Source organism: Channa argus, chromosome 3 (assembly GCF_033026475.1).
Source record: "Channa argus isolate prfri chromosome 3, Channa argus male v1.0, whole genome shotgun sequence".
NCBI lineage: Eukaryota > Metazoa > Chordata > Actinopteri > Anabantiformes > Channidae > Channa > Channa argus.
Window position 1 is genome coordinate 21,400,277 of NC_090199.1, and position 26,409 is coordinate 21,426,685.

Below are 26,409 nucleotides of genomic sequence, written 5' to 3' on the forward strand. Positions count from 1 at the left end.
AAGACCAAGGACCCTCTGCTATGATAGCCCAACATCCTATTGTGGCTCTTTCACATTAAAAGCAGTCAATTTAAAAAACAGTGCCTGTTTTAAAGTGTCCCCCGAGGGTCACCCTGCCAACAGTCTGGATTCACCACTTTTAGGGGGGCAGGTAGGAACCATGATAACATTCATACTCAGTGCAGTAATTGTAGCATATAATTTGAGTCAGGATCAAGTTTTATTTTTTGTCCTGCTATCATACCACTTTATTAATATATATCATGCAAGAGATTACTTATTTGTTGTACAGTTGTTTGACATTTGTTTAGTATTTGCATAATGAAACAGATTCTGATTCTGACTTTAAGAATCAGTGATGCAGTATTAGTGTTGGTGCCTTATTAGCCTGTTGAATTTTTTATAATATCTATACCAATATATGACATTGTTGTTACTTTGTAATCAGCATTATATTTCTTTATTATCTGTTTTTTTTACCAAAATAACACTTTTACATTGTTGTTAGAGAAATAATGCACCACTATGATGAATCTTCAGAAACAATTTGAAAATAAATGTTGTTGGTTCTTACCTAAGCTGGTTTTTACTTCAAGTAAAGTGCTAGCTCGTTTCCTCCTGCTGGGGTTTGGACATTTAAATTCTGGAAAGGTAAAACAGAATATCTCTTAAAGAGTATCCAACAAGGTAAAACCTACAACACAGTAGTATTCTGAATGCTGTAATATCAGAATGAGGTAATTTCTCTGGCCCATTGGTTGTCATTTGTCCTTGTTTTTAAACAAGGTTTAAACAAGTAAAATGTAAGACTTTTGTCTGAGTAGCAGAAGAACTATTGCAGTGCAAGAGAACAATGATATAATTTTTGATTGTGCATTAACAGAACTATAAGCATAGATTAAGTTGATGTACTTTGCAATAGACACTGATACATGCACACTAATACTGTCTTCTAATCTATGTATGGGAAGTAGACACCTCCTTTACCCTGAACTTTCCCTGAAAGGCATCACTTTAGGTGGCACAACTTTGCCAAAGTGTTTAAAGTAAATGTTTTCCCCAAAACACATAATGCATGATTTATTAATATAAAATTAAGTAACATTCACTTTATGTTAAAATAATCAACTTAACCTAAAAATTATCAATATTTTTAAGACCAAATCAAATTGTTTTTAAGACAGTTTGAGAGTTTTTAATTTAATCAGAACCCTGATTAAATTAATTAACAATTATAATTGATAGTACACAGTACACTGTAATATACAGTGTACTGAAAGTTTTTAGACCCTTTTCAATTTTTTCAGTTTCGTTTTTTTGCAGCCTGATATTACAATTGTTCAAATTCATTTTATTCCTTATTAATCTACACTCAGTACCCCATAATGTGTTTATTGGAGCAAGTGACTGACAGATGTGTTTTGTTGTCCAGCTGTGTCATTTGATGCTGATTACAATAAATAGCAATAAAAGTTTCAGATCATTAATCAGCTCATTAATTTTCACTGATGATGTAACACATGATGGCAGCAACAAAACTCTACAGAAACCAATTTAAAAGGATGCAACCAAATTAACTGGGAGATTCACACTGCCAAAACAACAAAGGAGTTAATCAGGGGCAACCCCTTAAAACCTAATGAAATAACGAAAACTTATTACACTTAATTGTTCGGGGTCACTTCTTAAAAACACTAATTTGGTTTACTCTCTCAATATGACAAGACAGTGTTTAGTAAACAAAAAGCCTTGTAATTGCACCAGTAGACTGAGTTATTGAAACCTTGAATAAAGAAACATCACCTTGTCTGTGTGGACTCCCTGAAGCCACGTTGGACTGAAACAACAGCCCAGCATCATAAAACACATTCATGGCATCCTTCCCTCCACCTGGTGTGCAGCCTGTATCATACATGTCCACTATATCCCATATCTGAGCAGGGAGAAAGTCATACACAGAAATACAAAGAAACATAAGTGCCATTCTGATATGGTATTAAAACATCTTTTCATGCGATTAAATGTAAGCCATATAATTAAATGGTAAAGAATATTACAGTATTTCTTGACTAGCTATGTGCCTGTATATCATTATTGTTATTGTTATTATTATGTTAATTGAATATCGGGCACTGAACACTTCCAAAACACAGGTGACCTACACTGAATGTGGCCCTGAATGCCTTCAAACAGCACAACATCACATAGTAGCATTTGTTACTGGTAGTAGATTCTTTTATTTTTACGGGTTCTTTGTAGACATGGTGTCACTTTCTTTATGTAAATAAGTGCACAAAGGCAAGCACAAGAGAGAGGAGGTGTAATTTCTATCCTTTCCATATCACTAATGCCATTACTCCAGCTTGTTGACTGGCAAAGCTAAAAAGTGTGCAGGTTGTGGTACTGTTGTAACCTCAGAGAACTCCTGCAATTTTTGAGTTGCCAATTGAGTGACAGTAGAGGAATAATTCATTTTGATTTTTTGATTTAGGCATTTCTCACATCATTCATAAGAAAATTTTAATTATTAAATTAAAATGATATTTATTTCCCACCCCCACCTCCTTAAAAACATTTAATATTTTTTTACAGAAAAACTTTAAAATAAATGCCTTTTTCTGGGTGAGGCGGTGCTTGTTGTTTAGGACGTAAACGCCTTTGTCGACTGCCACAAGTCCCACTGCAGCTTCTGGATCTCCAGTCACCTTCAAAGGAAAATTTTTGCCAGGTTCATAGGAGGAAGCAGGTGAGCTTGATTCCAGTTTCAGCTAAAGGAGGAGGGACGGGCAACAAATGAGACATACCAATTGGTATTTGTAAAAATATCTTGATAAAAGCCACATGCAAACATTATATTGTATGTATGTTATTATATTGTATTTATAGAAAAATCTATTTATGCTTACAGAGCCCATGCAGGAACATTTTACAGGCACCCGAACAGAGTCTGATACCACTTCATTATCATTTGTATGGTAGTAAGCAATGATTCGGAACGAAGGCAGCATATCTTTCGTAATAGTGACCATCACAGATATCAGTTTTCTTGGACTGTAGCGGCCATGTTTCACCAGTTGACCTTTGCTAAGTATCTAGGAACAAAGAACAAGTTGTAAGAAGCAACACAAACAGTTAAGTATGTCCACAAACACAAACTTGTGCAGATGCATAACATAACTAACCAAGTATGTGACATTATGTTGTACATTTTTGTCCTTGTTGAGGTGGAGGTTGATTTTCAGGTTATCTCCTAATTTGACATCATCCGAATCCACCCCTGCAAAAATAGTTGTTTTGGGCAAGAAAAGATTAAAGAAATCTTAGACAGGGTAGTTAGACATTACTCTGTTACCATCTGATGTTACTTCGGGATGCTCCTTACCTATGTGTATGTAACTCTCGCTTTTGGTGATATACGGGAGAGCAGTCATGGTGGCTGATGCTTGGCTGATACCAGGAACATTTGTCTTTACCTACAATTGAACACACAGGTTTGAATATGTTGTTTTTGAAGTGATGTGCAGGCAAAGTCTTTAATATTTTCTACCAAAAATATATATAATAATAATATTGATGTTGCATAGTTATTATTAGATAAGATTTCTATAGCCTCCATGCAGCAACAGCTTTAGCCAGAGGTGTTATGTTTTTTTGGTTGTCGGTCTTTCCTATTTTTGGGCATTCACAGGAGGGGGAGTCTAAAGTGAAAAGGTCATGATCAATGTCTTTCCAATTCTTGTGAAAGCAACATCATAGGAAAATGGAAAATTGGACATTCTTTAAATTTGGCACAAGCATCCAACAGGACTTAAGAATGAACTGGTCAACGGTCAAAGTAACCTCATTATTATCCCATTTTTGACAAAGCTATGAGTCTTGATAAAGGTAAATATGAACTGCAACATGGCTGGTTTGTGGAGTCATACAACCACAAGGCTGTAAGAAAATGTCAATTTGTCAGTCACAGTTCTTTATTTTTTAGCATTTTCTAATTGTTCTATGAACTAAGTGTTGTTCATATGTACTTTTTCAATTCAATTCAACTTTATTTATATAGCGCCAATTTACAACAAAGTCATCTCAAGGCACAGAGTTACAGAATAAACTCCAGACTACACAAGTATGTAGAAGCAACCTAAGAAATCCCCCTTGAGCAAGCCCTAGGCAACAGTGGAGAGGAAAAACTCCCTTTAATGGGAGAAACCTCCAGCAGAACCAGGCTCAGGGTGGGCGGCCATCTGCCTTGACCGGTTGGGGTGAGTGGAAAGTGGAGAAAGAAAAGAAAAGAGCAACGAAAAGCAACAACAAAACAACAACAAAAAGCAACAACAAGAAAAGCAACAACAAAACAAAAAAAGCAACAACAAAGCACTGTACAGGTTGTAGGACACAGAATTAATGGCATACAGTGGTGACAAATAAATGTATAGAGAAAAGCTAGTTAGGGTTGAGTGAGGAGTTTTAACTATAAGCTTTATAAAAAGGAAAGTTTTAAGCCTAGTCTTAAAAGTAGAGAGGGTGTCTGCTCCCCGAATTTGGATTGGAAGCTGGTTCCACAGGAGAGGAGCTTGATAGCTAAAGGCTCTGCCTCCCATTCTACTTTTGCAAACTCTGGGAACCACAAGTAGGCCTGTATTTTGGGATCGAAGTGGTCTAATCGGGCGATACAGGACTATGAGATCTTTTAAATATGATGGAGCTTGACCATTAAGAGCTTTGTATGTAAGGAGGAGGGTTTTGAACTCTATTCTAGATTTCATGGGAAGCCAATGAAGAGAAGCTAGTGAAGGTGAAATATGATGTCTCTTTCCTAATCCAGTCAGCACTCTTGCTGCAGCATTTTGGATTAATTGAATGCTTTTGTGTTGTTTTGTTGTGTCTTTTGTCTATTTGTTTGCATTTTCTATAAAGTTCCGTATGTTTCAATACGACAGAGTAGGTTGTTTGTACCAGCCACCAAAAAACTACCAACAGATATAGATTGTCATGTAGTAACATCAACAGCTGTAGTGAACATAAGACTGTCACATACTATATAGACCATCAAATATTTCTCAGGACAGGACTTTCACACATAGTTTGAGTCTAGCGTGAAACAAATGTTATAGATGATGTTGCAAGCAGTAACATGATGCATTTTTAAGGAATTTTATTTTTGTGCCTAACCATAGCTACACTTTTGTGTTTAAATACTTTAAATCCTGCATTTTTTGATAGCTTAGAGCACAAAATGAGTAGGACTCCATTTTAAGTAACAGTATCAGCCATTTTGTGACCTGGCACTGAAAGTGGTGCAGTTTAAACAGGCTCCTGCTTCCTTAACAAATGGTTCACCTGGTCAACAGAGAGGGTATGAACAAACATCATCCTGTAGATGAGCTCAAAAAAAAATTCTCAGACAGAGATTAAACAACAAGTATAATGTAATATAAAGTAATACATCTATATAGACCAGCTCAATTAGGAACAGACAGTGTATCTTGACATAATACATATAAAGACCCCATTTTTCAGCTTATACATATATTTTATTTGTTGTTGTCTGTTTTAGCTAAGACAGTTATAGTCAGAAGATGTGACTATGTGTGCATGGTATGTACACACGGTGTGTACTTTGCATGGCTAAAAGGCTATATGTCTTGTCCCCCTATTTTTGCAGTGCAGTCCTGTTTCGACAGAGGGTGCGTGGTTGATCAATGGGTAGAGCATCGGGTTGGGATGCAGAAGACCACAGGATTGAATCCCACCCCACCAGATGTGGCCACCAAGGTAGCCCCAAGGTAGCCCTTGGTGACAGTCGAAAGCCCAGATAAAATGTGAGGATTACGGCAGGAAACGCATGCCAAATTAACGTGTGGAACATATTCCGCTGTGGTGACCCCTGAAGGGATAGTCAAAAGCCATTGATCTTTAAGTCCTGTTTCAACAAAAAAGTGACTTGGCTATTGATTAGAGCAAGAGCAATTATAATGATTATAACCTGTTATTATGTCTTAATACTTACAGTACAACAACTCCATTAAGTATGGCTGGAATCACAGAGATAGCCACTGTTTTGACATAATCCTGAGCCTATAAATCTCAGCAGCTTTCTCCGTAAGGTTGCATTGCATTGATTTACAGTATTTTGGCCATCAGGAAAGCACTGCACAGCCACAGCAATCCACCACTTTATAAAATAGATATGACATACAGTACAGTACAGTACATTCAGCAGCAATAGAATAATACAAGCATTTACTTACAATAATTTCCATTGGTACAGGAGTTAGCACAGTATTGATGGAAAGACTTGCCATCCCATTGGCATTAGTGACACCAGACACCTGTATTAGCTCCACAGCAATATCTTTTGCTGGAGTGCCATCGGGATTCGCAACATCAATCTGACACCAAAAAAACAAATGGTTAAACAGCCAGAGAACATCCAACTATTTTCTTAATAGAAGAACAATCTATTATGCAAATAGGATATATTGAATTAGATATGCAGCTATAACTGAGATAATAATGAATAATAAGTACATTTATATAATACCTAGTACAGTTGAATTTTACCCTTATTGACACATGAGGAAATTGTTGTTAGACAGTTGCTCATAGATAATGGTGGTACTAAAGGGTTTTTAAATGTCTTGCCCAAGGACACATTGACGTTTAGCCAGGAGGAAGTGGGAATCAAACCTTAAATCCTGTTGTTGATAAATGACTGTTCTACTAATTGTGTCACTCCACAGCTCTGAACCTCTATACACATTACATTAAACTACTAAAGACATTAAACTACATTAAATCTACTGTCATAAACACTGTGCACATTTGAGTAACATTGCTAGCGCCTGATTTTTAAAGAGAGGCATTTTATATTTCAGACAGTAAATGAATGCACGAGGATATAGTAAAGAGAACGTTAGGAAGCTATAGAAGCATAGAAAAAGTAAATTCCATACCATGCAAACTCTTCAGGTCAAACTTTGGATCACCAAATTTTAAAGGCATAATTTAGCAAATTTAATAGATAAGATTGGAACCTGCTATAAAATAACTGACAAATATTTTAAATCTGGAACAACTGTAATTTAATTTTTGTGGGCAGGCACAGTTAATCAGTTCCTTGAATTGCACATCCAAATCTAGGTCTATAAGCCTACGTGTTGTTTACAGATTACATATACTGTAGGCTATATAAAGTGTATGGTTGGTGGTATTTATTTAAGGGCAGCATGGTGATGGAGGGTCCCCAGTTTGATTCCATTGGCTGGTTGGGTACTCTCTGGGTGGAGTTGGCATGTTTTCACTATGCTTGCTTGGGTTTGCATTAGTTTTTTTCAAGATGGTTGCCCTTCTAACCAGTCTAATTAGGACAATTCACAGCATTCTTCATTTTATTTTCATAATGACTACCTGAAAGGTTGTGCAGAGCATGGTTGAGCTTAAAGAGTGAAGCAAACCTGTATTAGAGCATAGAAAGTTGATTGATTGATTCCAAGTTTCATACCAGCACTGGCCTCAGTAGCTTATTGTTGGCTTAAATGTGTACATTACCACAACATCAAAGGGTATTCCTATTTTGAAATATTTGGCTGTTTTCTTCAAACTGATGGTGTATGGTGATGTGACAATCTGGATACTTCTTAACTCCGCCTCCACCATTTCACCTCCTGTGCAAATATATGTCGCACAGTCACACATATAAACAGATTCATGAGGATAAATATTTTTACATCTCTGGATTAGTTTGAATGATTTCTAAACATTTAATAAAATTCTTATGGCACACACAATGTACTCACATTAAAATTTTCTTGCTCTTCATTAAAAACTAGAGACATCATAATTCTCACTTTGACCATGCTAAATCAAACACCCAATAATGTGAGCACACACCAGACAAAAATACACACACATACTGTTCTTACCACTTTCTGTCAGCACACTGACAGTTACATATATGGAACTCCCCACTAGATCACTGATGTTTTGGTGAGTCTCTGTGATGTGCTCTCTCTTCAAGGTGACCTCTCCATTACCTCCCTTAATCTAATATAAAATAATGTAAAAATGCATCTTTAAATACAGTGCACTCGAAAGTTGCTAGGTGGTTTACTGAATGTTTCTGCCATTAACAAAATGCAGCAAAAGTATAAATCTGGGCTTACAACTACTTTCTGAAGGGAGCTTGGAAGGCTTTTCTTGTCACTACTGCTCACAACCCCAAATACCGCATATGCTGCCCCGGTCACCTCTTTGCCAAACAGATACCTAATGCAGAACAATATACTTAAAATCAACAAAACAAATAAACCAAAAACATCAAATAAAAATAGGAATTGCAGATTTATTTGATAAAAAATGACACAGTGCTTGATGCACACATGTGCAGGTCATGGCCACCATGCACACATGGTGCAGGTTTGGGTAATATACTGGGAGTTCACTCACTGCTATTCTGCATGTTTTGTGTTTGTATGGTTTGTTGTGCCTTTTATTTAATGTGGTTCACACAGGGGCTTTATCCACATCTAGAATGGACTGGATATCTCAAGATACCCAAGGTTACATAAGCAAGGTCTTGATGATGCCTTAAGATCTTCACTTTTTAATAATCCTATGAATAATACTTTAGGGGAAATGTTAAATCCTTTGAAATCTTTCGGCATCCCTTTTCTAACATGTGACTTTCCACAACTTTATCATGAAGCCCTACTAGAACTAATCATTGCCATCATACATTTTATATTAGGTGGGGACTAGTTGATTTCATTATTGTTGCATCCCTACCTCAGATAGCTACATATGCTCCAATCCAGACAACATCTCTTTCAGGGAAGAACTTGCATATTTCCGCAAGACAATGCCAAAACACATACTGCATCCATCACAACAGCAGTCCAGGCCTTAGACCCATAGAAAGATTTGGCACATTATAAAGAATATCTGGCATCATGGTCTAAGAAGGAGAGGAGGCCGGTGTGTTCATAGGCAGAGAGAGAAGAGGAAAGCTAAGAATGTAAGACTGACAGTAGGGACTTTGAATGTTGGGACTATGACAGAGAAGACTATAGAGCTGGTTGACATGGAGCAGAAAAGGAAGGTGGATGTACTGTGTGGGGGTTCAAGTTGTTTTACCATGGGTCAGAGAGGAAGAGAAATGGAGTAGGAGTTATCCTGAAAGAGGAGTTTGTGAGGAATGTTCTACAGGTAAATAGAGTATCAGACAGGTTGATGAGTCTGAAACTGGATATTGAAGGCGTGATGTTCAGTGTTGTTAGTGGTTATGCCCCACAGGTAAGATGTGAGTTAGAAGAGAAGGAGAAATTCTGCATTGGGTTAGATGAAGTGATGCAGAGCATCTCCAGAGGTAAGAGAGTGCAGATTGGTGATTGGTGCACATTTCAATGGACATATAGCTGAAGGGAACAGATGTGATGAGAATGTGATGGGCAGATTTGATCTTCAGGACAGGAACGCAGAAGGACAGATGGTGGTACACAGATGGTGGTAGCCAGACAACACAGGATGGTGGTGTGTAAAATTACTCTGGTGGTGAGGAAGATGAAGAGGACTAAGGCAGAGCAGAGGAATGAAGTGGTTGAAGTTGAAAAAGGAATAATGTTGTGTAGTTTTCAGGGAGGAGCTGAGACAGATTCTATGTGGTCAGGAGGTGCTTCCAGATGACTGGACCACTACAGTTAATGTGATCAGGGAGACAGGTAGGATGGTACTCGGTGTGTCATCTGGAAAGAGGAAAGTGGACAAGGAAACTTGGTGTTGGAACGAGGAAGTTAAGGAGTGTATACAGAGAAAGAGGTTAGCTAAGAAGAAGTGGGACACTGAGAGGACTGAAGAGAGTAGACAGGAGGACAGGGAAGGTAGAGGCGGCAAAGGCCAAACAAAGAGCATATGAGGACTTGTATGCTAGGTTGGACACTAAAGAGGGAGAGGTGGATTTGTACAGGTTGGCCAGACAAAGAGAGAAGGGAAGGATGTGCAGCAGGTTAGGATGATTAAAGATAAAGATGGAAATGTATTGACAGATTCCAGGTGTGTGATGGGAAGATGGAAGAAGAACTTTGAAGAGCTGATGAATGAGGAAAATGAAAGGGAATGAAGAGTAGAATAGGAGACTGGTGTGGAGCAGGAATTGGCAAAAATTAGTAAGAGTGAAGTGAGGAGGACGTTGAAGAGGATGAAGTGTGGAAAGGCAGTTGGTCCTGGTGACATACCTGTGGAGGTATGGAAGTGTCTAGGAGAGGTGGCAGTAGAGTTTCTAACTAGTTAGTTTAACAAGATCTTTGGAGAGTGAGAGGATGCCTGAGGAATGGAGCAGAAGTGTACTGGTACCCATTTTCAAGAACAAGGGAGATGTGCAGAGCTGTGGCAACTACAGAGGAATAAAGCTGATGAGCCAAACAATGAAGATGTGGGAAAAAGCAGTGGAAGCTAGGCTAAGGGCAGAGGTGAGCATTTGTGAGCAGCAATATGGTTTCATACCTAGAAAGAGTACAACAGATGCAGTATTTGCTTTGAGGATGCTGATGGAAAAGTACAGAGAGGGTCATAGGGAATTGCATTGTTTCTTCGTAGATTTAGAGAAAGCGGATGACAGGGTGCCGAGAGAGGAGCTGTGCTATTGTATTAGGAAGTTTGCAGTGACAGAGAAGTATGTTAGAGTGGTGCAGGACATGTATGAGAGCTGTAAGACCGTGGTGAGTTGTGCTGTAGGTGTGATGGAGGAGTTCAAGGTGGAGGTGGGTCTGCATCAAGGATCAGCTCTGAGCCCCTTCTTGTTTGCTCTGGTGATGGACAGGCTGACAGATGAGGTTAGACAGGAATCTCCGTGGACTATGATGTTTGCAGATGACATTGTGATTTTTAGTGAGAGCAGGAAGCAGGTGGAGGAAAATCTAGAGAGGTGGAGGTCTGCTCTGGAAAGCAGAAGAATGAAGCTTAGCCGCAGTAAGACAGAATACATGTGTGTGAATGAGAGGGACCCAGGTGGAACAGTGAGGTTACAGGGAGCAGAGGTGAAGAAGGTGCAGGACTTTTAGTACTAAAAGTCAATGTTTCAGATCAAACGATAGTGTGGAAAAGAGGTGAAGAGGTGAGTGCAAGCAGGTTGGAACGGTTGGAGGAAAGTTTCAGGTGTGTTGTGTGATGAAAGAGTATCAGCGAGAATGAAAGGAAAGGTGTTCAAGACAGTGGTGAGACCAGCAATGTTGTAGAGCTTAGAGACAGTGGCACTGAAGAAAAGACAGGAGGCAGAGCTGGAGGTAGCAGAGCTTAAGATGTTGAGGTTCTCTTTGGGAGTGACGAGGATGGACAGGATCAGGAATGAGTACATCAGAGGGACAGCTCATGTTAGATGTTTTGGAGTCAGAAAGGGCGGATTGAGGTGGTTTGGACATGTTCAGAGGGGAGACTGTGAATATGTCGGTAGAAGGATGCTGAGGTTGGAGCTGCCAGGCAGGAAGTCTAGAGGAAGACCAAAGAGGAGATTTATGGATGTAGTGAGAGAGGACATGAAGTTAGTTGGTGTGAGAGAAGAGGATGCAGAGGGTAGATGGAGGCACATGATGTGACCTGTGGTGACCCCTGAAAGGGAACAGTCGAAAGGAAAAGAAGAATGAATAATATCTGGCATCTAACGTGAGGACTCTTGAACAGCTAGAATCCTGCATAAGACAAAAAAGTTCCCATTCCCACTGACATGTTATGTATGTTTTGTTATGAATAAAATATGTGTGGATTAGTTTTAATAAATCATTGCATTCTGTTATAGTTTACATTTATACATCCTCCCAACTTTTCGGAATTTGGGGTTGTAGTTACTGTAACTTAGAGAACATAACAGGAGAGGATGTGGACATAAAGCCTTTATTTACTGATAAAATTTTGTCTCAAACAAAATAAAACATTTGCGTACTTAGCTGTAATGTAGATTGTCAACTCTTCACTGTCCACAAGGAAGAAGGGCTTTGTAGCTGTCAGTTTCACCTCAAAGCTAGGTAGCACTGTAAAATGTAATGGACTTTTTTAAGTGTCCAATGCATGAAAAGTGGGTGAACGTTGTAAAACACTTAAAAAGTTTAGAGAGGGAATTACCATATTCTTTGACCTCGAATTCTGCAGAGAAACTCTGCTCTAGTTTACTGTTGAATCTGGCCGTGATTTTCCATAGTCCAGTACTACAAACACACACAAAGAAAATATTTAAACAAATGAATAAAAAAATTATCAAACCATTATACTAGTCATAACATGAGAAAACAAAAAGGATTTATCTCTTATCCAGACTGAATTAGGCATATACAAATATTCTTATGAGTGTTTTAAGTAAATCTGAAGTGTTTAGCCAGCTGTGTCTTGACCTTATCAGGTGTTTGGTGAGTTTTATTTTACTTGAACAGAGACAAGAATTAAAACTAGTGAACCAACAGAGAAGGAGAAGTGGATGCCATCTCGTGAAGATTTCCCTGCCTTTCTGTTGGTGAGTTAAAGGCTGTGTTCTGACTTACTGCTGTGTCAAGTGTTGCCACAGTAGGTCTTTGCTGAGTGCCGCCCTACTTTAACGAGCACAACTGTACTATGGCTTGGGTTTGTTAGTTTAGGAATTAGCACATCTTGCCCAAAGACATGAGAAAACTGTTCATGTGTTTATCTTTAGGTTTTTTCATAAGCAGTTGCTTATTGGTTTAAAGGTTTAAAGAATATTTTAGCCAAAAGGATACGCAGGTAACCCATTCTAACTATAAAAGCAGGTGCAGATAAAAAGACTGCATAGATGAAAAGAAGGTGCCCGCATTCCCCAGCAGTTTACATGGCTTGACTTCACTTCACATTCTCTCTAAGTACTGGACCAAAGCTACTGAAACTGTGGTGACCATAAATCATTCTATATTTATTACCTGTAAATGTAATGTGACATTACAGTAATGCTGACTTGTTGACTTTATATACAAGGCCCTTGAAAGAAATGCATAGCGTGCCTGATGTAGCAATGACAGCTTAGAATCCAAATGATAAAATTAACTAAACTAAATTAATGTACAATAATAATATAAGTAAATACCGACCTGACAATCTCACCAAGCTTATATGATCCAGAGTGGATACCTGATCGCAGAGAGCTCTGATCAAGTGGTAAAATTATTCCATCAGGAGTCTAAAATAAAGGAAATGTACCAATTTACAAATTTTGTAAGAAACAAACAACAACATCTAACTATTCTATTATATATAATTTTATTTTATTCAGTGTGACATACATTTTTTTAACTCAAAATTGTCCATAGGTGTGAATGTAAGTGTGAATGATAGTTTGTATGTCTCTCTGTGTTGGCCATTACTACATATGCACCACCATATGCTTGCTTGGAAAAATCTCATCAGTTTTTTCACAGCCGAATTGCTACATTTATTCTGCCACCTGGTTGCTACTCAGAGATCAGCTGTTAGTACTGAAGCTGGCCATCTTGCTTACAGATGACGGGATCTTCCAGGTAACCTCTGGAGAAAAACACACGGGAGATGCAAAGGGAAAGGCTCGCTACGGCAGAGAAAACAACAAGAACCGTCCAGTGCTATCTAAACAAAACGCCATGGGTAACAAAAGTAATCAAAGACATTATATCTCATCGGAAGAAGAAGGCAGGGGACATTAAAGAGGAGCTGAGGGATATTAAGAAGGACTTGAAGGCGAAGATCCGTGAGGCTAAAGACTGCTACAGGAGGAAGCTGGAGTGGAAACTCACCAGAACAACATTTGGGAGGTCTGGAGTGGTATGAGGACCATCACAGATTTCAGACAAGCTGGCAGAGGAGTTAAGGGTACTTTGGCTAGTGCCAATGAGTTGAACTTTTTCTATAAGAGGTTTAATGACTCCCGGGATGCCTGTCTGCGACCACTGCTCCCCTGATAATACCTCCACCAATTGCACTGTCCCTCCACCCCCTTCTCCTGACACCTCTTACGATAGCCCTCGTCTGACTCTGAATGTGGACTCCAGCTCTCCACCACGCCCCTCCCAAGCTGCACTTTTCACACCTCTGCATCTGAGAAAACAACTGAGAAAATTCCCCACCAGCAAGGCTGCTGGCCCTGGTGGCGTCAGCCCACAGGTTCTAAAAGACTGTGCTGCCCAGCTCTGTCGAATGTTTCACAATGTCTTCAGCATGAGCCTGAGTCTCAACAAGCTTCCTGAGTTTTGGAAGATGCCAGTGCCAAAGATTCCATGACCCAGGGGTGCCTCAGACTTCCGAGCGGTGGTGCTTATGTCACACAGTATGAAGACCCCTGAAAGACTCATTCTGGAGCAGCTCTGGCCCATAGGCCCCATCTGGACCCTCTCCAGTTCGCCTACCAGCCACAGCTAAGATTGGAGGATGCCATGATCTACCTGCTGAATCGCGCATGTGCCCAACTGTACAAGCCCGCGAGCACTCTGAGGGTCTTGTATTTTTTACTTCTCCATTGCTTTCAACACATTCAGGCCAGCTCTTCTCGGTAAGAAACTTACAGGGATGCAGGTAGATCCTCCGATTGTGTCTTGGATTGTTGACTATGTGACTGGCAGACCACAGTATGTACGTCTGGAGAACGGTGTGTCGGACAAAGTGTTGAGTAACACTGGGGCCAGACAAGGCACAGTCCTCTCTCCCTTCCTCTTCATCCTTTATACCATGGATTTCAGCTGCTGGACAGAGTCGTGCCACCTTCAGAAGCTTTCTGATGACTCTGACGTCATTCCGATGACTTCTGATGCCGTAGTTCGAAGTCTAAGGCACTAGTGGCTCCAGTTTCTATTCAGGGTCATAGTGTGGAAGTTGTGGAAAATTATAAATACCTCGGAGTGTTTATTGACAATAAACTGGATAGGGGTGCGAACACTGAAGCCCTCTACAAGAAGTGCCAAAGTTGTTTCTATTTTGTGAGGAGGTTCAGGTCCTTTGCTAAGTCTGCGGTTGCCAGTGTTATTCTGTTTGCTGTCATTTGCTGGGGCAGTGGACTGAGGGCTGCAGACACCAACAGACTCAATAAACTGATCACAAGGGCCAGTGACATTGTGGGGATGGAGCTGGACACTAAAAGCAGTGTCAGGCAGAAAGATGATGTCCAAGCTGCATAGGATAAGGGAGAATGCTTCCCATTCCCTGCATGACATGCTGGTGACGCATAGGAGCACCTTCAGTGCAAGACTCATACTACCAAAGTGCATTTTTAACTTTATATTACATTGATTGTATTCACCTACTATGTTTATATCTTATGCACAATTTCTTACTCTGGAAACCTGTTCAGGGTGTACCCTGCCTCTTGCCCAGTAGGACCTGAGATGGGATAGGCTGCAGCCACCTGCAACCGCAACGCATTCTCAACCCATAGCGTCAGCTACTTACACTTCCTAAGGAAGCCACAGGTACCCTTTTGGCATTACTATTAAACTCCAGGAGCACCACTATTTGACACCCTGGCAACAACTGAGTCTCAGGTACACTTTAGCGTTGGTAGTACTCCAGAAGCGTCACTTGTTGACAGCACAGAAATGACTTTATATACACACAAAAAAAACTTCATTAGGATTAATGAAGGTTAGGTAACAAGATAAATTATATACAAACAAAACGCTACAAACATGACAACATTACACATGTACTTTCTTCTTATAATAACCATGTGTGCCACGTTGTGAAGCAATCATCAATAAAGCAAACAACATCTCACACTACTCGAATCCTGGCATCCTGTGAAAAAGTCTTGTGTCTTGGTGTACCATCCACCAGTTCCGTCCACCTTCCTATGAGACTTTTTTACTTCCTATTTTACGTCGATTTATCTGTAAAATTTTCAAGCATCTGGGCTTCTAAGAAACTACACTGAAAGCACCAAATGGCAATTTCTGACACAAATGGGTACCTTAGGCATAAGCATGTAATGCAAAGGGACTAGACAAAGTGATGCCTAGGAAATAAGAACAGGCTGGTGACCCTGAACAGGATAAGAGATTCAGTCTAGTGGATGGATGAATGTTTTTGATGCACTTTCAGTTATGCCTAATTGTATAACATTAACGTTATTTATATATAATCAATTCTATATTTATGATAGATAAGTAAAATAGTAAATTACCACGATCTCAGTAATAATAAAAGTATCAGTATTAATTTTATCATCACTGTCCACTGGCTCCATGTTTGGCCTCACTGCAAACATCCTGTAAAGGACTGCCAAAGAGAAACAGAGAAAAAGAGCACCAGTAATGTTATTATCATGGCCATTGTCAACAAACTATCATCACATTATGTACGGTATAGTAGCTTTAGAAAGGTTTTGGACTCCTTTACTTTTTACGCTTTTATTGTGTTGTAGGTTTAATTTTAAATTGATAAAATTGAAGTATTGGAAAATTTGCAAACAGTGTATAAATAAACATTTGTGACAAAGTGAGAAACATGAACAAAATTAAAATTTCTACATTTACAAAACATTTTTTGTTGTTGTTGTTGTTGTTGTTGTTGTTGTTATCTATTGTGTTACAGAATATAAACAAGACACAAACACTCAAGGTATATTAGCAGTGATGTAGTACCATACTCACCATCACTGTTGGGGGTGTAAATGGTCTTGTCTGTTTGAATGAAGATGTACCCAGACTGGAAGGACAGTAAGACAACTTTCTCCAGTTCTACATCTGGAAACCGAGCTTGCAGGTAGACATAGTGTTTCATGTTGGAATCCTCTTTACTGAATTTCTCAGAAATCTGTGGTACAAAGACAGCAGTATAATATAAGTAGTTACAGAGGCTGAATTTACAATGGTTTTTGTTTGTTCTTTTGTTTACAGTCATGATAGACAATTATTTCCTTAACATCTTATAAATTCAGATGTTTAAAGAAATTTAATTATTCTAATATTTTTAGCAACACTATTAATTTAATAGTTATGTTATCAACATTTACTGTGGATCACGTGATGCCGGTGAGTTAGGTAGAGGTGGTCCCTGGAGTTCCTCAAACTACACTCAATTTAAGGCTATCATTAATACCCAATCTCGCTCTTAGTTTATTGGAACATTACCACATGTATATGAGACCCAGAAATAAGCAATCCAATTTCACCACCGATAAAGTTTTGACTATTTACAAGTGTGATTCCAAAATGGCAGCAGAAGACCAGCTCGCCTCTGAAGCAGACTCGCTTATACCACAGGACATAAAGCGTGGTAATGATAAAATTTTGTAAAAGATTGACCACAAAATGGCAGAAATTAACCAGGCAATTTTAGGATTAGAAACAATGATAGATGGTATGAGATCACACATCGCACGGTGGAAGATAAGTTAGCGGAACTAAATTCCCATGTCATGAAGTTAAGCAAAAAAAAACGACTTTCCTGGCAGATAAAGTTGACCAACTGGAAAATCACATTCGTCGAGTTATCAGGCTTGGGGAGGAATGTGAGAGAAACAAACCGGTACACTTCTTCGAGCATAGAATCCCATCTGTTTTGGGCCCGGAGAACTTCAGTGACCCCAATAATTGAGATAGGACACCGAACCCCAGCATTCTGCCCTTCACGGCATGCCTTTTTTAATACTGGGACTGGCATTAATTTCTGTGAAGCACTGCAATGCTCTCTGGAGAGAAACATGAACACATCACCTACAACAGCAAAGCAGTGTTGTTCTACCCTGATTTGAGTGTGGCTCTGGCAAAACACAGAAAGCAATATAACCCGTTTTAAAAGGAATTACAATAAAGAAAAATAAAAAATCCATTCAGTCTTCTACACCCTGCGATGCTGAGAATTACTTTTCCTGACGGGAAGATTCTTCAAAACTCCCAAAGAGGCAACCGCTTTCCATACAAAAATTCCTAAGCTGTAACGGTGAACAATTTTTATAACTGTTGAATTTTTAAATTATTGAATTAAATTAAGTTGCAGGACATAACAGACGAAAAAGGTAAAATGCACTCTGTTCTATCCTACCCAATGTTTCTTTTGAAGACACAAACTGAAAATATGGTGTTTTTTTATGTTAGAATTTTTTATGTTAGAGTGTTCGTAAATATTCTTTAAAATAACTCCAGGTTCAAGTAGTTAGTTATGTTGTGAGACAGATCCGTCATGTGCAAGTGCAAAACACACGTCCCGCAATATTTTGCGATAATACCCGAATGTTCAGGGACTCAGTACTTTATAGAGAAAGTCATTTTATCTGTGTTGTATATAGTGTTTGAGTTTAAACATATTACATAGACATATGGTATTATCACAGGCTTGCTCTTTCAAATGAATGGGCTTCTTAAATTTGTAAGTTGTAATGTTAATGGTTTAAATGGACCAGTTAAAAGGAAGAGGCTGCTATCATACTTGAAAAGACTCAAAACTGATGTGGCTTTTATTCAGGAAACACATTTAAGAATGAAAGAGCACATTAAACTAAAAAGAGAATGGGTAGGGTATGTGTCAGCATTGCCATTTAATTCTAAGGTCATATAAGTGGCTATCTTGATAAACAAAAATACTCTCCATTAAAGAAACAATTTGTGATCCATCTGGCCATTTTGTGATTCTCCATTGTCAAATCCATTCAGAGCCCTGGACACCACTAAATATATATACCCCTAACTATGATGATGTTAAATTTATTCAAGGTACTTTTCTCAAAGTGTCCTCAGGTCAAAACCAAATACTTATAGGGTGTGATATTTAGTTATATCCCGCTCTAGAAATGTCAGCATCCACCATTCCATTTATGAAGGAATTAAAGCTAGTAGATATTTGGAGGCAAGTGCACCACCATACCAGAGATTATTCTTACTTGTCTAGCCGCCATAACTCTCCCACAATAATCGAATTTTTTCTCCTGTTGGCACAGGTAACTGATAGAATACTGTCAAATGAATATTTACCTATGATTCTCAGATCATACACCACTGACCCCAAAATACAAAGTACTTACAGATGGTGTTTAAATTCAACCCTGCTTAAGCAACCTGGCTTCTGCAAATTAATTAGGGAAAACATTAAATTATTTTGCAAAAGGAATTTCAATTCCTCTAATAGTTTTATATTTCGAGATACATCAAAAGCATATTTAGGGAATAAATTATCTCATATTCGAAAGGAAAGAAAGTGCTAGAACCTGAAATTCTGACGTTAGAAAAGGAATTTCAATACTGTGGATCCAAAAATACATATCTCCTAATGGTTAACATGAAACTGAACACTTTATGTGCATACAAGGCTGAGAAAAATATCCTAAAAAAACTGAAGGACTTAAAATCCTTTCCTGGCAATTAAAGCAAAGAAAATTCAAGAATTATCACCCATATTCAAAAATAATGCCAGCTCAATTACATATAATCCAAAAGAGAACGCTTTTATGCAAACTTATACGAATTAGAACTACCAGATGATCTAAAATAGACAAATTCCTATCTTACATTCCTCTCCCCCAATTAGATGAAAATCAAAAATATCTTGACTTTTTATTTACTCAAAAAGAAATTGAAAAGGCCTTAGCCTTTTCTAAAAGTTCTTAGCCTTTTCAATTGACTATGAAGTCTAACAAAACACCAGGAGAAGATGGCTTCCCCATAGAATTTTATAAAGAGTGTAAAGATGGATTCATCCCTCTTCTTATGGATACTATTAATCTAGCTAGCAAAACTAATACACCCCCAGATCATTCAATCAACAGCCATAATTTCAGTCATTCACAAAAATTCACATATTCAAAGTCTTTTTGAATAGGTGAAAGAATTAGCACTAATGGGCTAATCTCTACTGTTTCCCTCTGCATAGATCAAGCAGACAGGGCTGCCCCCTGTCTCCTGCACTCTATTCTTGCAATTGCGCTACTAGCGGAAACAATTCGACAAGATCCAGATATAAATGGGGTAGATGTAGATCAGACAACCCACAAATCAACCTGCGAGCAGATGACATAATTCTTTACTTAACAAATCCACACAATTCTCTTGCAAAATTACAAAGAATTTTGGAAAAATATGGTACCATAAATTCCTCCCTCCTGGGTTTCAATAGCAATGTCTGCTGTTAAAGAGAAAACATCTGGATTTTATTTACAAAGGGAATCCTTAAATTAGGGAGACTAAAACTGACAATCCTGTGATAATACAGTTGATAAAAGTATGGCATGAGGTCCATAATAGTCTTGGGACAGAAGTGGGACTCTCTTCTAGGACACCCTTGAGACAAAGCCAACTAATACCCATGACCCTGAACAACAAGATATTGGAGCTCTGGCATCAAAAAGGGATACTCTACCTAGAAGACTGTTATGACAGAACAAAACCTTTTTCTCTTACCTGCAGAGAAAGATGGGAGTCCAACTTGAATACAATAATCAATGAAGAGCTCTGGTCCAATTTGTGTCAAAACAGTTTGATGGCAATAATTAATTCTAGATTCAGATTGGTCCGTTATAATTTTCTTAACCACCTCTATTTAACGCCACAAAGACAAAAAAATAAAAAATAAAAAATAAAAAACACAAGCCTAACATATCAGCATTGTGTTTTAGATATGGCATAGAGGAAGAGTCCAAAAATAACTAATTTCTGGTATGGGCTCTGTGACACTATCTCCAAAATTATGGGAATTCACTTTCCACATGACCCTCTCTCATAGGCAGGTGGTTTTTGAAAATGAAGAGCTGTTTCCCCTTAGAAAAAAAATCACATCGTTTCATAAGGGGATACAACACATTGGTAAATATGTGGCAGCTTCATTTGGTTTATACGGATGCTCTGCCTAAATTAGTCTTAGATCAGATATAGACAGATCGCTGTTGGTAAACCATTAAGTGTCTGAAAACTCACTTACTTTAATTGTTTGACTTTGGGTTGGGGGATATAATGGTAAATGGTCTGCACTTACATAGCACTTTTCTACCTATTGGCACTCAGATTGCTTTACACTGCTTTTTATTTACCCATTCACACACACACTAATGGGGGACTTGCTATGCAGATGGCCAATGCTCACCAGGAGCAACTATGTTGGGGTCATTGTCTTGCTCAAGGACACTTTGACATGTGACCAGAGAAGCTGGGGAATGAACTAACAACTGTGAGATTGGTGGATGACCGCTTTACCGTCCACTGTAAGACTTACATAAAATATTTAAAAAAAAGCATTTACTATTATTGTATAACATTACTTTAATTTGTGCAAGGTCCTGGAAATTGTTCGTCTTAGTAAGAGTCACAGTTGTGGATGCCAGGATCCTGGCCTTGGTTGGATGGCTCAACACTGTAATGTCAACATTGCATTCTTCACTTTCAGAGCAGTCTTGACACTCCACAAAGATGTTTTCTACTGTTCCTACCCGCAGCAAGTTGGGGGCAGACATCACCTTCCTGCAGAGCAGTGGGGAGAGAGAGAATGTTGTCACTCTACAGTCACTGGAAAATGCTAATTTTATATATGTTGAGTCCTAATAAAATACTGTATGCTTCAGGAAATGTACATGTATTACTTTAAAACAGGCATTAACAACAAGTACCCATATCTTTTGACATATACAATGGCACTGATTCACAGTCAGTCATAGACATCAGACAAGTATTGAAAAATCCACGTTTGTTGAAATGACAAGTATTATTAAAATAATAACCAGTATAAATACTAATTTCTTGGGTGCATTTCCATGCATTCACCTACATAGGTAAAATGTAAGCAGGTTCCCAGCTCTGCTGGTTGTTAACATACACCCTTCAGACCTGCCAGGAAAACATTGGCTTGGAGTCTATTTCACAAAGCACGGACATGGTTATTTTTTTTTAAAGCTTTGCAACCATTCAAACCTTACCACTATGGGCAGGTCTTGCATAGAGCTGTCAAAGTCAGGGACAAGATTGTATACCTGCACAAGGCTGCACAAGACCATCAGCAAGTAGCTTGGTGAGAGGGAGAAAATGGTTGGAGTGATTATTTGCAAATAGAAGGCATATAAACCAGCAACTGCCCTCAGTTTGGAGCTCCATGCAAGATTTCACCTCATGGGGTAAGGATGATCATGAGAAAAGTGAGGATCAGCCCAGAAATACAGGGGATCTGTAGTGGCTTTACAGTTCAGGGAGTTTACCAACAGCTCTGGACATCCTTGCAATTTAAGTTGAGTCCTGTAGTTTCCAGTTTTGTACTTTAAACACTGCTTCCATCAATAGCAGCAAAGTGCTGTGTTTCTCTATCAAGGCCTTTGCATCTAAAGGTTTAAATCTAAACCTTGTATTTGTAAATGTCTTCTGAAAATCTATTCATGATATTTGACTTCATTTGAGTGCTGGTTTTCAACTGTTTTTGGCTCACATGATATTCCACCGGTCCCTTCTCTAATAAGAGCTCTTTGTCATATGAAACTGTGGCCACTGTTGTTTATGAGAGGACACAAACTCAGAGGATGGCAGAATCACTGTGTCCCTGGATAGAAATGAAGCAAAGTTTATCACTCTCAAGCTGCATTCCTTAATCCCCTGTTATATGCTAAGTTACTTCTGCTAGATGCACAACTGAAGCACTTACATTTTTTAAAACTTTGTTGTGTCATCAATAGCCTGCACTGCTGCCTCATTAAATTGAAATAATTAACTTTTCTGTGTAACTAAGAAACAAATTACTTAAGGTGAAAATTCAAAATAACATTTATTTACAGAGTTTCTACTGTTAAATTATATGAATAGCAACTGTATGAGGCGGTGACATCTTTAAAGTCCAAAAAACTGTGATAATTTGGCAGAAACAAATAGAATTGTCTCTAAAATGTGCTGTATCTACAGTAGTGACACCTACAGGTCAAACACTGGTTTTGTGTAAATGTTTTTTGGGAGCAAAGCACCACCTTATGGTGGTACCTTGAATTTGCATGAATGGGGCTTGAATGGAGTTGGTAAACCCCTCGCAGGCAACAGGAGAAAGGAGGGCAGTTCTGGGCTGCTCCATATGTACATCAGGCCAGGTATTCTGTTTTGCTGTGGTTCACTAACTATATTAAGACCTCACCTTTACTGTATGTTCTCAACTTTTTGAAGAATACCTACAATTCTTTAAATCCATGGATTGGTTTAGACCTTTATTTTTGCCTTGTTTTAAAGTAACAATTTGCACTGTGACTTTATAATTTCACATTCCTTTCATTCACTGTCCTCTGCCATGGAGAACATTCTAGAAACTAAACTCCCAAAGACAAAAATATAGCATCATATGGCAATGTGAAGGTAGAGGTTTTGGTGCATTGTTATTTTAATTTGATAACATTGAATACCTAAAGGGCTGTACTTTACTAAAACTGATTAAAAGCAGACGGTTTGTACTAGTTAATATTGATTAATCTGATTATTTGCTCAATTGTTTGTCTGTCTTAATGTTCAAAGAATGGTTTTAAAATACTTTCTCATCTGACCACAACTCTATTTTTACTCTATAGTTACCTGGTGATTAAAATATCTAACTGCTAGCACTACATGCCGATAAACTGAGACAGCACACTTAGCTACTGTTAGGGCATCCCTTAGGTGACACAGATGTCCCTGATCAAAGTTTGCATGGTGTCTGTGTTTTTTTCACAAGTTGCTCCCTTGGTTATTCTGATTTGCTCTTGAGTGGAGGTCTTCCTGGGCCATAAATGTCTCTTCAAGGGGAACAGCATTTGGACGCCATTACTGGACTAAATAACAACATAAACATATAAGGACACTTGCATCTGGCCAGTGTGGAATGTAACTTGCACCTACTTCCTTTACATCTGAATGCAAAGATACATTAAAACAATAACAGGAACAAATATAAAATGTGAATTGACAGTAGCACAGTGCAATGCTTTACTCCAAATTTTCCAATCTTAGACCACCACTATGATTACTGTAACGTCCTTACAATGTTTTTCTCCTGCTAATGTGCCTAGTTCAAACCTTTGATTTGTTTTGTGGCTTTTATTTTTAAACTTTCCTGTAAGACGGATGTGTTTTATTTTGAAATGACAGCTAACACATAAAAAAAGAACGAAGCTTAACAACGGTAGAAGACGGTAAAAGGTAAAAATAAAGAAATAAAACGAGACTAAAGACATTAAGGAGACGGTTATGGATATGGTGTCTTTTTGTGTTAATCTCCAGTTGAAAGTGGTAACAAGGTTGGTTTTATGATTTATATACATTTGTAAGACATTTGAATTTTGTGTTGATTAAGTTGCTAAATTGTCTTTATGTTAGCTTAGCGTAAAACTGCTATACGACGTATTAACGGTCTAATATGGTTTGAATTTATTGTTTTGTCTGTGTTTAATTTGTACAGCTCTTACCTTGGTTTGAGGAAAAGGATAAAGAAAATCAACTATTATCAGACCACCAGTAAGGCTTCAAATTTCTGACTGGACGCTACAACTATCAAATTATAACTTTGGCCAATTTAAAATGAGGTTGCCAAACATTAGAACCACCCCATCTCATAAAACACTCAGTACAACTCCGAAGGATTAAGCTGTGCACAAGCCAGAAGTAACCACCCTGAGTGAAACAAAAAACAATTCTTTCAGAGCATATGAAATATAACGTTTGCATTTGGCTCAGGGAAAACGAGCAAATGCGCAGCTGTGTCAAAAAGTTTAGTTAATTGGCATAAAATGTCTAAACTCACTTTTCTCTCCACATTTCCACAATCGCCACTGCAGAAGAAAATGGCGGATGATCAGCAGTAGAAAAAATGACACGGTGTCATGCCGTTATACGCATGCTGCTATGGGAAAACCGACTGAAGCACTTCCACTCGAATGGTAATATTAGATTTATGGAACAAATGGGGGTTTTAGGTTAAACGACAAAGCTACACTCTAATCACTGAAGAGTCACTGAAGTAAACCAATATAAAAAACTTCACTTGGACCAACAGTTGCTCAGATACAGTTTTCTGACATCACTGACTCCAGAGTGAGTTATGGAGCAATTTATTGCAGCTTCTGACAGCTTTGTTTACTTTGATATAGTTCAGATATTTTATTTTCAGAGGTGCATATGACCTGGACAGCCAGTAATTAAAGAACAATTAATGTTTTTGTTCCTCCTTTAACTCATGATGTATCTGGGCCAGAATGTTGTTTTCAAATGCCAACACATACTTTCCCTGTTCATATGAGCACACAGCTCAGGTCTCTGTGCCCCTCCATCCCTATCAACAGGATTTGGGGGAGGGTGGGTGTTTCCCAAGCTGATTTGAATATTCGGACTAAATGGCCACATGCATGAACATGAACACCATGTGCACTCACACAATAAGTAACTTCCTCCTACTACTGACACACCTACAAATTAACATTATTTATTAGTTGATTTGTTCATAGTGTATAATAATATAGAAGGTCAGCAGACAGGATTGATAAGCTGAGCAGCAGCATGTAATTCACATACAAATAAGTGATCAATTTGGTGATCAGTTTGTCACTATACCTTGCTGCCAGGATAAATATTTATCTCAGGTGGACTAAAAATGCTTCCAACAGTGTAATGGTATGCAGTAAGCTGATACATGAGTTAATACAAGTAAAATATCTAACAGCCAACAAAGATTGGAAAATCATTCTTTAAGTAAACTGGTTAAAGGCATAGATATTGTTATTGCTAAATTAAATATGAACATTATACAAATATGCAGAATTGCATCTCTCTCTGCCATTATATAAGCCTTAGTGAAATTTAAATAAATAAAATAAATGTATCCACTAAATTTGTTTTTTATTTTACTTTTCACTGAGCCCTTGGCAAAAGTTGTGAAGATAAGGCAGGTCTACTTACAATGGTGCTCCATCACCTAGAGAAGTCACAAAGAAATGGGCCAGAAAAGCCAGCTGCCAGAGCAAGGTCCAGTCTGAGCTCATTGCTGCTGTCAGTGTCTCCTGCTCCGCAGCAACCTCCTTATATCCGCTCACCTCCCTCTCCCTGCACCCCATTTTGTGTTCCATTTAAAACGCATAATGCAATGTGACAAAAACACTATATGAATAAATACTGACAAAATATATAATCTAGCAAAAAAAAAGTTAATTTTTACAAAAGGTTTTTTCATTCTACATCTACTCACAACAAGACAATAAATAAATGAATGCATTTTAAAGTGAGTTATTAGGCTGTTCAAGCAATAAATTATTGTATTTTCATATACAAATGCACGTGGTGTGCATGTTGGTGCATGTGGCCATTTAGTCTAAATATTAAAAACATAATAAAAGTCCATCATTCATTCATTGTGTTAAGAATTTTTGGTTTGCCATTCTACCCTGACTCCACGTGTTTTGTTGACTGGCAATTGCAGTACATTACAGTACTATATGCAACTTAAGCCAGCTCCTAATTTGATACAACTCTGCGTCATTATTTACCTTCAGCC

The 26,409-nt window shown here is 38.3% G+C and overlaps 1 protein-coding gene across 8 annotated transcripts in view; it reads right to left on the bottom strand.

The window, feature by feature from the left end:
- Positions 1-25,987, bottom strand: part of LOC137123696 (complement C3-like) — a 44,691-nt gene extending 18,704 nt beyond the window's left edge. For 5 of the 8 annotated variants that reach the window (XR_010913875.1, XR_010913876.1, XM_067497812.1 and 2 more), the window contains exons 1-17: positions 25,818-25,987; positions 21,194-21,392; positions 16,599-16,761; positions 16,130-16,224; positions 13,077-13,165; positions 12,106-12,188; positions 11,927-12,014; positions 8,160-8,262; positions 7,920-8,040; positions 7,546-7,661; positions 6,246-6,386; positions 3,383-3,473; positions 3,183-3,277; positions 2,907-3,092; positions 2,613-2,768; positions 1,804-1,933; positions 575-643 (exon numbers count right to left, since the gene is read on the bottom strand). Coding sequence is in view for 6 of the 8 variants with exons in the window: in XM_067497812.1 (XP_067353913.1) it covers positions 575-643; positions 1,804-1,933; positions 2,613-2,768; positions 2,907-3,092; positions 3,183-3,277; positions 3,383-3,473; positions 6,246-6,386; positions 7,546-7,661; positions 7,920-8,040; positions 8,160-8,262; positions 11,927-12,014; positions 12,106-12,188; positions 13,077-13,165; positions 16,130-16,224; positions 16,599-16,761; positions 21,194-21,392; positions 25,818-25,984 (2,092 nt within the window). In the remaining 2 variants the exon portion in view is untranslated. Of the gene's footprint in view, positions 1-574; positions 644-1,803; positions 1,934-2,612; positions 2,769-2,906; positions 3,093-3,182; positions 3,278-3,382; positions 3,474-6,245; positions 6,387-7,545; positions 7,662-7,919; positions 8,041-8,159; positions 8,263-11,926; positions 12,015-12,105; positions 12,189-13,076; positions 13,166-16,129; positions 16,225-16,598; positions 16,762-21,193; positions 21,393-24,666; positions 24,774-25,817 lie in introns of those variants that run through there. The other 3 variants (XM_067497814.1, XM_067497813.1, XM_067497815.1) reach the window with 3 other exon arrangements.
- Positions 25,988-26,409: the final 422 nt, after the last annotated feature.